Here is a 12,578-nt window from a genome sequence, read left to right as displayed (position 1 = left end):
AACATTTCCCAACACGAGAGATCCTGCTACATAATGAATGTCATTAAGCATTCAGATGAACAAAGTGACCTGAATGCAACATTAAAAAATATATTCTAGCATGCAATATTATTAGTTTTTGTTGGTCTTTATGAGGATTCAATTTTGTGTTTATACAGCTTGCTAAAGACAAAGAGCGGCTGCAAGCTATGATGACACATCTACACGTGAAGTCGACTGAGCCAAAACCTACCCCACAGCCAGTAAGTTTCCAAACTTTAAAATGGAAAACATAAAATAAATGTATTTTTCTAACGAATACATATATACATTGTGTGTGTGTGTGTCTGTGTATATATATATGCAATTAACCCCAATCCTATATTAGTGGGGGTCCAAAAACCATCAGCTTGATAATCTTTATCTGACTTTATTCCTGATCATTTTTGTAATTTTTTAACTATTTGTGCAATATGTGTTTCAATATACCACATCTGTATTTTCTAATCAAATTCCCTAAATGCAATTTATAGGACGGAAACAAAACCAAACAAAAAAGTATAATATTTTGAAATCCATTATCATAACCGAGAACCAGCATTCGGGTGACCTTACATATTGACTCCACATATATTGAAAAAGTTCAAATTTGTTTTTACAATATACTCAAAGTACACACTTTCTAAAATCAACAGATTGATTTAGATCACAATCTGTATCTTGTATCTTGCAATTCAAATATTTCATTTGGTTCTCAAAGGTGTAGTGCCTGCAGTGTTTGCTGCTAAGCATCAATATATGCGAATTAATTGAGCATGACTGAATCAGGAGTTGTTCCTTGCAAATTTAGTCAATATACCCTAACAGTTTAATGAAAAAAATGGTGTTTACACAGATTAACAAAATTATATAATATGCATGGAAATACAATTCTAGAATGCATTTAATTGTTGAAAAAAAAAAAACTGTATAGACGTATTAAAATATCGATCGAACACTATAAAACATTGATGCAACAAATCTAGGAAAACTATTCTTGTATGTCTCCAGTTAAGACATTCAATTTATCAAGTAAGGATCATTTGTCTGCTGATATTTCTTGGATTTCTGGATATTTTGTGTATAGATAATGGAATTTATATTTTCAGCAATAAAGAGATTATCTCCTTATCTCACAAAATGAGTTAGTAAGCAAATTAGTTAATCACAATATCATATATTATGCTTTGTCATTCTTCTACAAATGACCTATTCAAACAAAAACAAATAATTCAAAACAGATTGATTACAGCAAATTTTTAACAAGTTCCTTCTTAACCTGACAGCTTCAACAAACTATACATATTAAACACACAACTGAACCACATAAATATCCTTGAATATTTTGGCAGACAAATAAAAGGCTTCTGAATTTGTACTCAAGACAGCTTTTCTTTTGTTAAGAAATCTAACACTACCACACAGTGCAACTATAATAATTTATTTAGAGCCCAAGTTAAACTATTGACAGCAAGACCACTGCTACAAGTCAACATAAAGAGCTGTGAGATGTAAACTGACAATAGGCAGTCTGTCTGAGGTTTGCCACTGTCAAATACACTGATTGTTTGGATTAGCTTATGTAAATGGCCTGATGTATAGCCCTTTGAAAAAGATCACATTTGTGTATGAAAAGTGATTTAGTTGGCAGACAGCAATTTGAATTCTTTACCTCTTCACTGTATAGCAGTTTTTTAAATAGGTTCTGTCAGAATGTGTGGTAAAGAATCACTTTTAGTAACATTTATATATTTATTTCTAAAGAAATAAACCAGCATCGTTTATTTTATTTTTAGTTATTTTTATAAGAGACATTATAGAAATAACACAGTTTGCCTTTTATGATCCACTATTTAGACATGTAGCTAATGATACAAAGCACATTTTGATCTTTTTCATTAGGCTGAATCTCTTCAGTCAAAATGTATAATGTGTTCTATTTTGAAATGGCTTATACCTATAGATCATAGAAAAGCTTTATTTATTCATTCATTTTTTTCTTTGTTTTTTTTATACAGAGACATTAAAGTTGAATCCATCAATATGCATGCACACATGAAACAGATATAGTTTTAATATAATATACAGCAACTGCCACACGTCAGTAAATAAGGACTGCCCAGAGGAGGCCAATGCGAACACCAGCTCCAAAAGCTGATAGCTGGCTAACAGATCTGGATTGTACTGAATCTTCAAAAGCTACTATAGTGTGCAGACCATAAGTACATAGGAATAATGCGTTGAAGCCCTTTGGTTCTTCATCCTGTTTTATGTAAAGAAATCCTGCAGAGCAAAATCCGACATGATCACATATTCAAGAATGTTTGTAAGTGCCAAAGACCTTATTGTTGCAGTCTTCCTTTAAAATCAGTATTGTGTTTGTCTACATTGGCCTTGAAACTTTGAAATATTACGATATTATGCAAAAAGAAAATGATGTGCTGTCTCTCATGGGCAAGTTCTTGAATCCAGACTTTGATGCATGCTTATTTTATTAAAACAAAACAAAACAATTGTAATTTTATTATTATAGTCCCATTCCATTTGAATTGAATGCCTGTTCTACTCTCGAAATGCACTGAAGTATAATTAAAAAAGAAATAATAAAATATTTGGAGTTTTTGTTGCTAAACATTCCTGTCAGTATGTTGACCTTTCCCTATCCATAATTAAGAAGAGGATTTTGTTTATTTTTCTTCAGCAGCCCAGAGAGTCCAGGCCAGTATAATTAGATCACCAATTACTATTTAATTAATTTCTGTCTGAAGTCTCATTCTGTCTTTGCATTGGAGTGAACCCAAAGTGTGACAGAAACAAAGGGCTGCTTATTACTGAAATAACGCTGGTGCCATTGCTCGAGATACCCTGTTTGTATCCTGCACATGTATTTAAAATGGGAAACACAAAATATGTCTGGCCAAAAGAAAATAAGGAGTTAGGAGTAGAGAACCCAATTTTTTTTTTTTTTTTTTTTTTTTGTAATTCAATTTAAATTTTGAATCTTTCCCCCTTTTTATACACGTTTGGCTGAAACAAATTAGCATATAGAGTCCTGCAGATGTGTCAGGATGCATGTTTTTTGGTTGCAAATGTATGCGAAGAGATGAATTAAGAAAAAGTGTATATACATGAATTTTAAACAATAGGTTAATTTTAAAATGCCAGTAATCTGAAATCGATGCTGAGTGGGGGGTAAATGTTATCCCTGTTGTGAATAACACCTCCTTACCAAGGTGATATCATTGTAGATATTAAGGCTCTGGTAATTGGGTGACCATGAATGCTGCACTAGGTGAGGGTGAGGTGTTAAACACTGGCTATTCACTTTCACCTGTGGACCTCGGCCTCTTTTGTCAGACAGTCTGTACAGACTTAACAGATGCCATTATAAAAAAAATATATACATCCGATACCTCCAAAGCAATTGACAGCGTTGACATTTCATTAATTTGTTAGCTCAATTCACAAATGATTGTCAAAGATGAAACGCCTTCTGCCCACATTCCCTGTGTTTTGCTCTTTCTTTCCTCACTGACTGAAGTCATGTTTAATTTGGAAACGGGGCTCCTTCGGCAAATTAGCAATTAGAACAATTTTGTGGGAATATGTATATGTGTCATTAGTTTTCCTGCAAATTAATAGCAGGAGCAGAGGTCAGGCAAAAATTTTCCACTTGACTGCAGCTTCTCTGTGGAGATTTGGCACTTTGTTTGGAATGGCCACAGCTGCTTGCAGCCATAGTATACTTTTGGAGCGCTTTGTTTAATTAGTTTACCTTGTAGCCATTATTACTAATATTCTGCCTCTTCCCCTTGAAAAAAAAAACCTCTTTCAACCAAATATTCCAGACATCACCATCGTAGACCGATGATGGGGTCATTCAGATACAGCATTTAATCATTAGATCACCTCTGTAAGCATCTCCTAATTAGAGTCCTTACAATACAATTTCATCTTGTAATTAGCTGAGATTGGCTGCTTCCTCTGTAGCTTATTAGTGGCAGCCCAGCGGTAGGTGTGAATCACACTGTCATTTGTCAAGCCTGTTAAAGCTTTCCCTTTCTTTGCTCTTCTCCTTTCTCATTTCCAGTCTCTACTGTACCAAACACCAAGGACTAAAAAGATCTGATCTGTCCGCATGAGCTAAAATACAGGCATATCCAAAAAGGAAATTAATCAAATCTGTGCAATCTGCGACAGGAATGACACAGCCGATTTGGCCAAACAAAACACTTTACAGGGGGATTGCAAATGCTTATGAAACAAATAGGTCGTTTGTAAACAATACTTTCAGAATTTACAGTACTGAAGGATGTGAGAATCCAAACAGTGAAAATTGAATAGTTCTACGTTATTGGCCGAGACATTGAATTGCTGAACATAACATGTTTTCAGTTTACAAATAAAGTCATTGTTATTTTCAGTTAAATCTCGTATCCAATGTTACGCTCTCCAAGACGGCTTCGGAAGCTTCTACACAGAGCTTACCTCAGACGCCAACTACACCCACTGCCCCACTTACGCCCATCAACCAGGGACCATCCGTAATCACCCAGAACAACATGCACAGCGTGGGACCAATCCGAAGGCGGTATTCCGAGAAATACAATATGCCAATTTCCCCAGGTTAGACCATTTCACTTTATTGTGTTGTAACATCTGTTTACGCAAACAATGCCCAAGCCTAAATTAAAGAGATCTTACATTTGAAACATAATTCTTTTGACACTGGCCTTCATTCTGAAAATGTTCTCTAATGCTTGTTTTTTATACTCTTCTGGCAGAAAAGAAACACAACCCAGATATTTTCTTTTCTAAATATTTGTCTTATTTATGCTGTTGTTAAAATTGTATTTGTGATGACTGTTAACAGATATTGTCCAGAACAAAGAGTTTTACATGAACGCAGAAGTAAGACCTCCATTTACGTATGCTTCGTTAATAAGGCAGGTAAGAAAAACTTTTTTTTTTTCCCCTCATACTTTTCATATCTAACCCAGAATTGTGTACGGTTTTTATTCCATCACAGCAGAATACTAGTTGCATGTCCTTTGGTATGTTGAGCAGTTAACTGCTTATTTTCACTTTCTTTCATTGTAAAATTTCAAATACAATTTTGACAAACAACAGTGGATTAAAGAAGCTTCCACCATCTCCAAATGAGCAAAGGAATGTAACCAGGACTTTAAAATTGCAATATATAACAATTGCTTTTGATTAAGCATTACAATAGAATGTGATTATTATGAAATTCATTTCACACAACAGTGAAAATGAACCTGTTTAAAGATGGCAAGTCAATTATCACAAGCTGCAGTAATCTCTGATCTCTTGAATGAATCTGAGCTCTAAATAATTATTGTGCTTTAATCTGCTTGTGAAATGTTTTAGGTTTTCTTCATTAAGGAGAAAAAATGTAAGATGTATTTAAATCTGCTTAGTATTACTGAGAAATTGAAGCATTTGGTAAGCAAGCAAAACAGGGAATATACATGACTCTTATGTTGTTGTTTTTTTTGTAACGTGGAACAGACTGAAATTCTCAGACTATCATTAACAATATTGACATGTTTTTGTACATTTTGTACATAAATTATAACGCAGTTCCTTTTTTTACCCCCCATTTTCTTTCTTCTCAGGCAATTCTTGAATCTCCAGAAAAGCAGCTAACACTAAATGAAATCTACAACTGGTTCACACGAATGTTTGCATATTTCAGGCGTAATGCGGCGACGTGGAAGGTAATTCTTGAATTTCATTTTATTACACTGTGCATTAATAAAGTCTGCAGGACAGGACCCATTTTTTTTTTTTCATTTTATGCAAACATTATTGATTGAAAAACACATTTGCTAAATGTGAATTAAAATCCAAACTTGTAATTAAAATGCTAGATGCATGCCATTTTAGATGTGTTTAGTGTTAACCTTGACCACAGTTGTTTCATACAAAAGGAGTTATTCATGCTACTCCTACAATAAACACCTCCATAACTATGCTTACCTGATGTTTTCTCTCTATTTAAAAATATTAATTGCATTTGCCATGTGTTCACTAAACAACAGCAAATGTAATACATTAAAAATACTAAATTAAAATATATCAGGAACACTGATTAACATTTATTTGAAACATAAAATCATTTCAGTTTGGAAATAAAAGTAATGTACAGAGCTTTAAATCAAACTATGCTCAGGCCAATGCCAGAACAGCAAGAAATTAAAGAAAGGTAAATACAACAGTTTGATAGGATAGGAACTAATGCATGTTTTCCTGAATTGGAACGGATACATTGTAGTAGGCTTTTCTAAAATAACACAATGAAAGCTATCTTCGTATGGTTAAAATGTTAGCTTGTACACTCCTGTTTCTGAGCTACAGCTGTGATTCTGACAACTCTCAGCTCAGTAGATTCATTCTGCTCTTTAACAAAATGCTCCACCAACCGCTGACAGCCCATCCATAGGGGCACATTTTAGTCATAAACATGCAACCTCCCCACTGTGACTCAGTCCAGCATGGAAGCACAAAGCACTGCAAAAACACACAGAGTTTTAATGTAATGTATGAATGTGTGTTCAGTTTATTTACGGATAGCAGCCTGCATACAAATGGTATGATGAAAAGCAAATTTACGTACTAACCATAATAGCTTGACTTTTTCTTTTTTCTTTTTCTCTATTGTTTAGTGTGGAGTGAAATCATAACTGGTACAGACAAGCCAAAAGCAATGTCTGTTTATCTTAGTGTAAGCTTTGTTCAAGTTGGAATGCAGTCTATAACTCATTCTTCTCCACTAAATAATGTATTTTAAGACATGTCTGTATTTTGTATGTATACATAGATAGGTAGTTAGATAGATATGTTTAATCACCAAATATATCCCACTTGTATGAAAGTACAAGGCATACATAGCAGGTAACTGAAAATGAACTCTTCTTTTTAAAAGTACCAGTAAATATTGTATTAAACTTTAATGTAGCAGTTATTTTGATGTTCATTTAATAAGTCTTTGATAATAAAACCTCACTTTAAATTTCATGCATGTTTTCTTTTTCCCTTTGACTGTTATTTCTCTACTTAATATATTGAACTTCTCATGTTGGACAGTGTTTCTCATAGAAATCTTCTCTTCTTTTATACCTGCTGCAGAATGCAGTCCGGCATAATCTTAGTCTTCACAAGTGTTTTGTGCGAGTAGAAAACGTAAAGGGGGCTGTGTGGACAGTGGATGAACTAGAGTTCCAAAAGCGAAGGCCTCAAAAGATCAGTGGGTACGTCCACCATGTTTGAACTCTATAGCATAGCTTGGCTGACAATGGGAGGCATTTTGGCATCGAAAGGTGATGAATCAAGAATGTTACTGCTACTGGTTTGAAATTTTGGGAATAGGAAAAACGCATTACATCTCATTGTTTGTATGCCCTGCCCCTGCTTGCTTTGGTGTGCACTGCATCACATGCTTTTAGCTTTCTAGATGATGCATATTAACCCTCATGTGCTTATGCTTATTTGCATTTTTATTTTTCCCCCCTTTCACCTCACCTTCCCCCTTTGTTTAATGTGCGTCTCCTGCTCCCTTCGTCCGTTTGTTTTGTGATCACCGCATTTGTGTTGGCTGCTGTGTCTGTGCCAGGGTGCAATACGCACAAACCTTTCACTTCATAAGTGCTTTATCAGAGTAGAGGATGAGTTTGGGTCCTTTTGGACTGTTGATGATGAAGAGTTTAAACGCGGCCGCCACATTCAGCGAGGCCGTCCTCGGAAATACTACGCTGATGAAAACTTTGATGAGCTATTTGTACAGTAAGCACTTTCGCTTGGCTTTGCATCTTTCTTTAAACCAGCAGGATGTTGTGCCATGTTGCATGCACTGCTTTCATGTTATCATGTCATCTCAATGTGTCATCTGAACCTGATATTGGACTTTTTTTTTTTTTTGTTATTTAGTCATTTGTTTTCATTCACAGTTTTCGTTCCTAGTGAAAATAAAGACAAATAAATGTTTACGCTACAATTTCAAACTCCATCTGGCCAAAAATAATTGTTCTTGCTACAAACTATATTATGCATTATGCTTAGTAACAATTTAAAACCATGAAACCCTGCTTAAATTAGATTTTAGGAAAAATAGGTGTGATGTTAACCTTTATATTCAAATTAGCCACCTTGAATTAAAACAATATGCATTAAGTCCTAAAGACTTCATTAAAATAATTAAATTGGGTTTATTTAAAACTGTGTTTGATATATTACTTTTTGGAATTATACTAAGTAGAACTTACTGTATTTAATTATCATTTGTATAATAACACCTTGCTTAAAATTATGTAGAAATCTCATTATTTTTCTCCTTTCCAGTAGCCCAGCGCTTGTGAAAAATATACAGACCAGTCTCGGTTATGGCACCTCACTCACTGCTGCTTTTCAGGTGAGACCAGTATATTGATCTTTCGCATTAGATGTTTTATTTTGTATGCACAATTAAAAAAAAAAAAAAAAAAAAAAAAAGTGGTAAATTTCCAGCACGTGACATGAAAACAAAAAAACTACATAGCCACATGTAAATCTATATTTATCACATTAACATAGGAAAGCAATGATAAAATACAGCCTATTTACTATTAACATTATTTCTTGGGGCTGGTGGACACGTTTAAATCTTGTTTTGTCTGGTTCAGTGGTTCCCTAACCTTTCACACTGTGGCTTGGCTATTTGTGGTATTAAAATATCACACACCGCCACAATATGAACTATAGGGCCAACATACATTTTACAGCAAACATACTTTTCATTGCATATAAAACAATTACCAATTTAAAAAATGCAATACCAATACAGAACACTTGAAGCATTTTGAATAATGTCCTTAATATTTTGATGGATATTTTAATGTGCTTTTGAGATGAACACTATTGCATGCTGGAGGAACTACACTACGGGTTTCTGAATCTCTGGTCTGGCTGAATGTTTTTAGATTCAGAAGGCCATTGTTGTACCACATTAGAACAACATTTAATGTTTGGCGTACGTGACTTTTCTGTGCATATTTCTCCACTGACTTAAACATTTTTAAGTTTACAAATAACCTTACCAATGTCTATTTTCTTTATTATGATACGATGTTTATTTTACTGCCTTTTGGCTTTTGACATTGATTCAGCTTCTGGAATGCTTTCCAAATTTGTTTTGTCAGTTTTTTTCTATCAATGCTTTGCAGGCTTCAATGGCAGAAAATAGCATACCTCTATACACTACAGCTTCCATCGGAAGTCCCACTCTGAACTCCCTAGCTAATGCTATACGAGAGGAGGTAAACGGTGCAATGGAGCATGCAAATAGCAATGGCAGTGACAGCAGCCCAGGACGCTCTCCTTTGCAAGCTATGTGAGTATGAGCAAAACAATTTTACACATGGACCTAAACCTTAACATAACTGTTTCCCCATTTAGTGATCAGAGCCTTCTTAAAACAGGGAGAGAATGTACACTTCATATAACATTCAGTATTTATACCTTTCTGTTGAATGTGCAATATACTGTACTTACATGATTAATTTTTCTGTTTCTACAGAGAACATTTAAATATTGAGAAATATATACACGTTGGTGCACTGAAACAAATCTTTCTGTAACTCACATCCCTCTTGGAAGGTAGTACATAAAAATAGGTTATTAGTATTCATAATAATACATTATTTATTTATAATAAATTTTATATTTGCAACATTGCATATGATTATTTAATTTAAATATATATGCTAATGAAATGGCAAACAGTGTAATCTTTAGAAAAACTTAAATTCTTATCCCTGCAAAAGGAAACTCCACCTTATGGCTGGATACCAAGTCAAGCAGCTGAGGAAAAAAAATTGGGACTGGTTTTACTGCAGTGAGTTAATCTCAGAGTTTACAGCAAAAAGCCACCAGTTCTGGACAACACTATTGCTCATTGAAATGGTTTGACAAAAGATATACAGTAGTTTGTGGGTATACTATGGCAAGCACTATGCAGATTTTTATACTTTTCAATATTTTCTCTTTAATAAAGACAAACAAAACCTCAGAAGCATCCCAGTTTTCCATTGCAGTGTTTTCCATGTAGGAAAGCTGTGGTTAGGTCTGAAAACCACAGCTCCCTCTACACGTGTTGTATAGGAGTGTCTGCAAAGTTGGTGGAAGCTTAAAATAATATGCTGCAGACAGGATCATTTCCAGATGTTACTGTCAGCTGATGTGAAATGCTGAAAGATTTATAGATCACTGTATGCAATATCAGGGAAAAAAATAGAAATTAATGAGCTTTTAAATGCAAAAGTCAGAATAATGAACCTCTGTCTTTCTCTAAGAATTTGCCATCCCTAGTAATTGTGAATAGTGCTTAGGGCAGTGCTTTAGCACAGGAAAGGGAAAGGCAGGATGGGAGTGCTGGCCCACGGGCGTCCTCTCTCTCTGTTTATGGGGTGATTGACAAAGTTAGACTCTGAAAGTATAATTAAAAGTGACAGAACTGTAATTTCCTTTTGGTAATTATCTATTTGTTGGATGTTGTTTAATACGGTGGGTATAGAGCTTGTGATCACTGTAGCCATATTTTCAGTTAACAATTAATTGCCATACATTGCTTTTGGTGTTTTAAAATCTGATGGAAAAGGCTTTTGTGATGACATTTTTATTACTAGGCCATCTACAGTTCATTCACAAATGCATGGAATTTGTACTCTATACTATTAGTTCATTAACACCACAGTATTTGGCCAATGTTGAGATTTTTTTAATTTGTTTTTAATAACACCAACTTGCAGGTGAGAGGCAACAATTAAGGATATACATTGTGAAAACATGTAGCATCCAAAGATTCAGCGTCATTTTAGACATGTTTATTCGTTTTTTTGTAATGTTTTGTCATGTTTTCTTTTGTTTATTGTATGCCTTTAAATACTATTTATGAACTAGTGAACACCATCATGTTTTGTCTTCAAAACATTTAAAGTAGAAAAAATGAATTCATTGATAAGTTGAACATCAGAAGCTGTGAAGCACATATTTGTTTCCCATAGAAACAGTGCAGTGTATACTTGCAACTGCATAATTACAACTTGGGGACATTGTACTTTCATCCTGATATGCTCTGAAGGTAGCCACAAAGCAAACTACTTCACGCTGTGTGCACCACTGAAGCACAATGCCTTCAAACAACTTTCAGGTTTATTAAAACCCCCTTTCTTCCCATAGTGGGGGAAACAAAGGAATTCCTGAAATGTACGAAAGGAAATGTCTTCTGAAAGCAAGTGTTTATGGGTAACCCCTTCAGCAACCCTGGTGCTTTTTGAAGACACAGTTAAAAAAGAAGAAAAGAAGTTATTTGTATTGCAAAAGTATAAAACCATCTGATTAAACAAATGTTATTTTGTAACTGGTAATAATAATTAGGGAACTATAGTACCTCCCCTGATAGTCGGTTACTAATCAGGTGCCCTCAACTAATTACAAGCAGAATTAATGTAAGAACAGCATGTAGTTCAGTAGCATAATAACAACAATTTTATGTTTGCCCTCCAGCAAAGGATTCAGACCTCAGGCAATGACGGTTGTGGAATTACTTTGATGATCTAAAACCAATATAAGGGCTATTTTTTTGGTTTGTTTGTTTGTTTTTGTTGTATTACAGCAATACATATCTGCTCAGCAGAACCTAGTATCCATAAAGAAAATGTAATAATATTGATCATACTGCATATGCTCCATAGTTTACATAGTTTGTTTTCATTACATTTGTGTTCACATTAAATCATTCCTCCCTGTAATTACCAAAGGATGATTAACTAAACCTAACCTATGGAAGCAAGGTATATAATTCTGATTTGCAAGCTGCATTTTTTTTTTTCAAACACTTAAAAGTTTCGTTTTTTTTCTCTACAGTCAACCCGCATTCCCCAATGGGTTATGCATGTGCTGTTTCCATAATGAGAAATTTGGCAGATCTCATCTCTTTAGTGCATCCTTTGCCCAGGCTGTGGGCTGGGGTTCATGTTTTGCCTTGTTTACAACTGACAGTGTTATTATTCTCATAAGGGCTCTGGTTTCTTATCACAATGTTGTGTTGAGCGGGCCTTTTTCCTCTCTGCTTGTGTTTCCTGGCAGGGCTTTTCTTCCCTTATTGACACTTTGTAAAAATATGCATTAATTTGGAGTTTAAAACATGTATCATGGTGTCTCGTCGCTGTGTTTGCTTGAAGTTGATTAATGATAGAAGCTCGCTTGGGGTCGTCCTCTGGAGACTGGGCTCACAGGTTCTGCATGTTAACTAGAATAAAGCAGAACACACAGTGAGCCATGATCAGACACCACAAGGTGCCTGACAAACAGCCAGCTTGCTCTGTGCAGTCTATTTTAATTTATTTTTTTTCACACTGTTAATCTTTCCCATTTATCAATTTTAAGGAAATACCATATCTGCTATTTTGAAAAATAAAACCTACAATACACAGGGTGAAGGCACAATAGATTGTATTTAACTTATTTTCATCTCAGGCAAGTATGTATATATACATGCCTAG

The 12,578-nt window shown here is 34.6% G+C and overlaps 1 protein-coding gene and 1 long non-coding RNA gene across 11 annotated transcripts in view; one reads left to right on the top strand and one right to left on the bottom strand.

The window, feature by feature from the left end:
• Positions 1-12,578, top strand: part of foxp1b (forkhead box P1b) — a 179,232-nt gene that overhangs the window by 164,862 nt on the left and 1,792 nt on the right. For 9 of the 10 annotated variants that reach the window (XM_066698039.1, XM_066698035.1, XM_066698036.1 and 6 more), the window contains 7 exons: positions 159-242; positions 4,443-4,644; positions 4,892-4,968; positions 5,658-5,759; positions 7,171-7,292; positions 8,380-8,449; positions 9,240-9,406. In XM_066698039.1, coding sequence (XP_066554136.1) covers positions 159-242; positions 4,443-4,644; positions 4,892-4,968; positions 5,658-5,759; positions 7,171-7,292; positions 8,380-8,449; positions 9,240-9,406 — 824 coding nt within the window. The remainder of the gene's footprint in view (positions 1-158; positions 243-4,442; positions 4,645-4,891; positions 4,969-5,657; positions 5,760-7,170; positions 7,293-8,379; positions 8,450-9,239; positions 9,407-12,578) is intronic. The other variant, XM_066698041.1, reaches the window with a different exon arrangement.
• Positions 10,884-12,578, bottom strand: part of LOC136735695 (uncharacterized) — an 85,274-nt gene continuing 83,579 nt past the window's right edge. The window contains exon 5 of the long non-coding RNA XR_010811232.1: positions 10,884-12,325. This is a non-coding gene — a long non-coding RNA (uncharacterized LOC136735695). The remainder of the gene's footprint in view (positions 12,326-12,578) is intronic.

This window comes from Amia ocellicauda, chromosome 3 (genome assembly GCF_036373705.1).
Source record: "Amia ocellicauda isolate fAmiCal2 chromosome 3, fAmiCal2.hap1, whole genome shotgun sequence".
In the NCBI taxonomy this organism is placed as follows: domain Eukaryota; kingdom Metazoa; phylum Chordata; class Actinopteri; order Amiiformes; family Amiidae; genus Amia; species Amia ocellicauda.
Note: the sequence above shows the minus strand (reverse complement) of the source record. Positions and strands in the feature narration are given on the sequence as shown.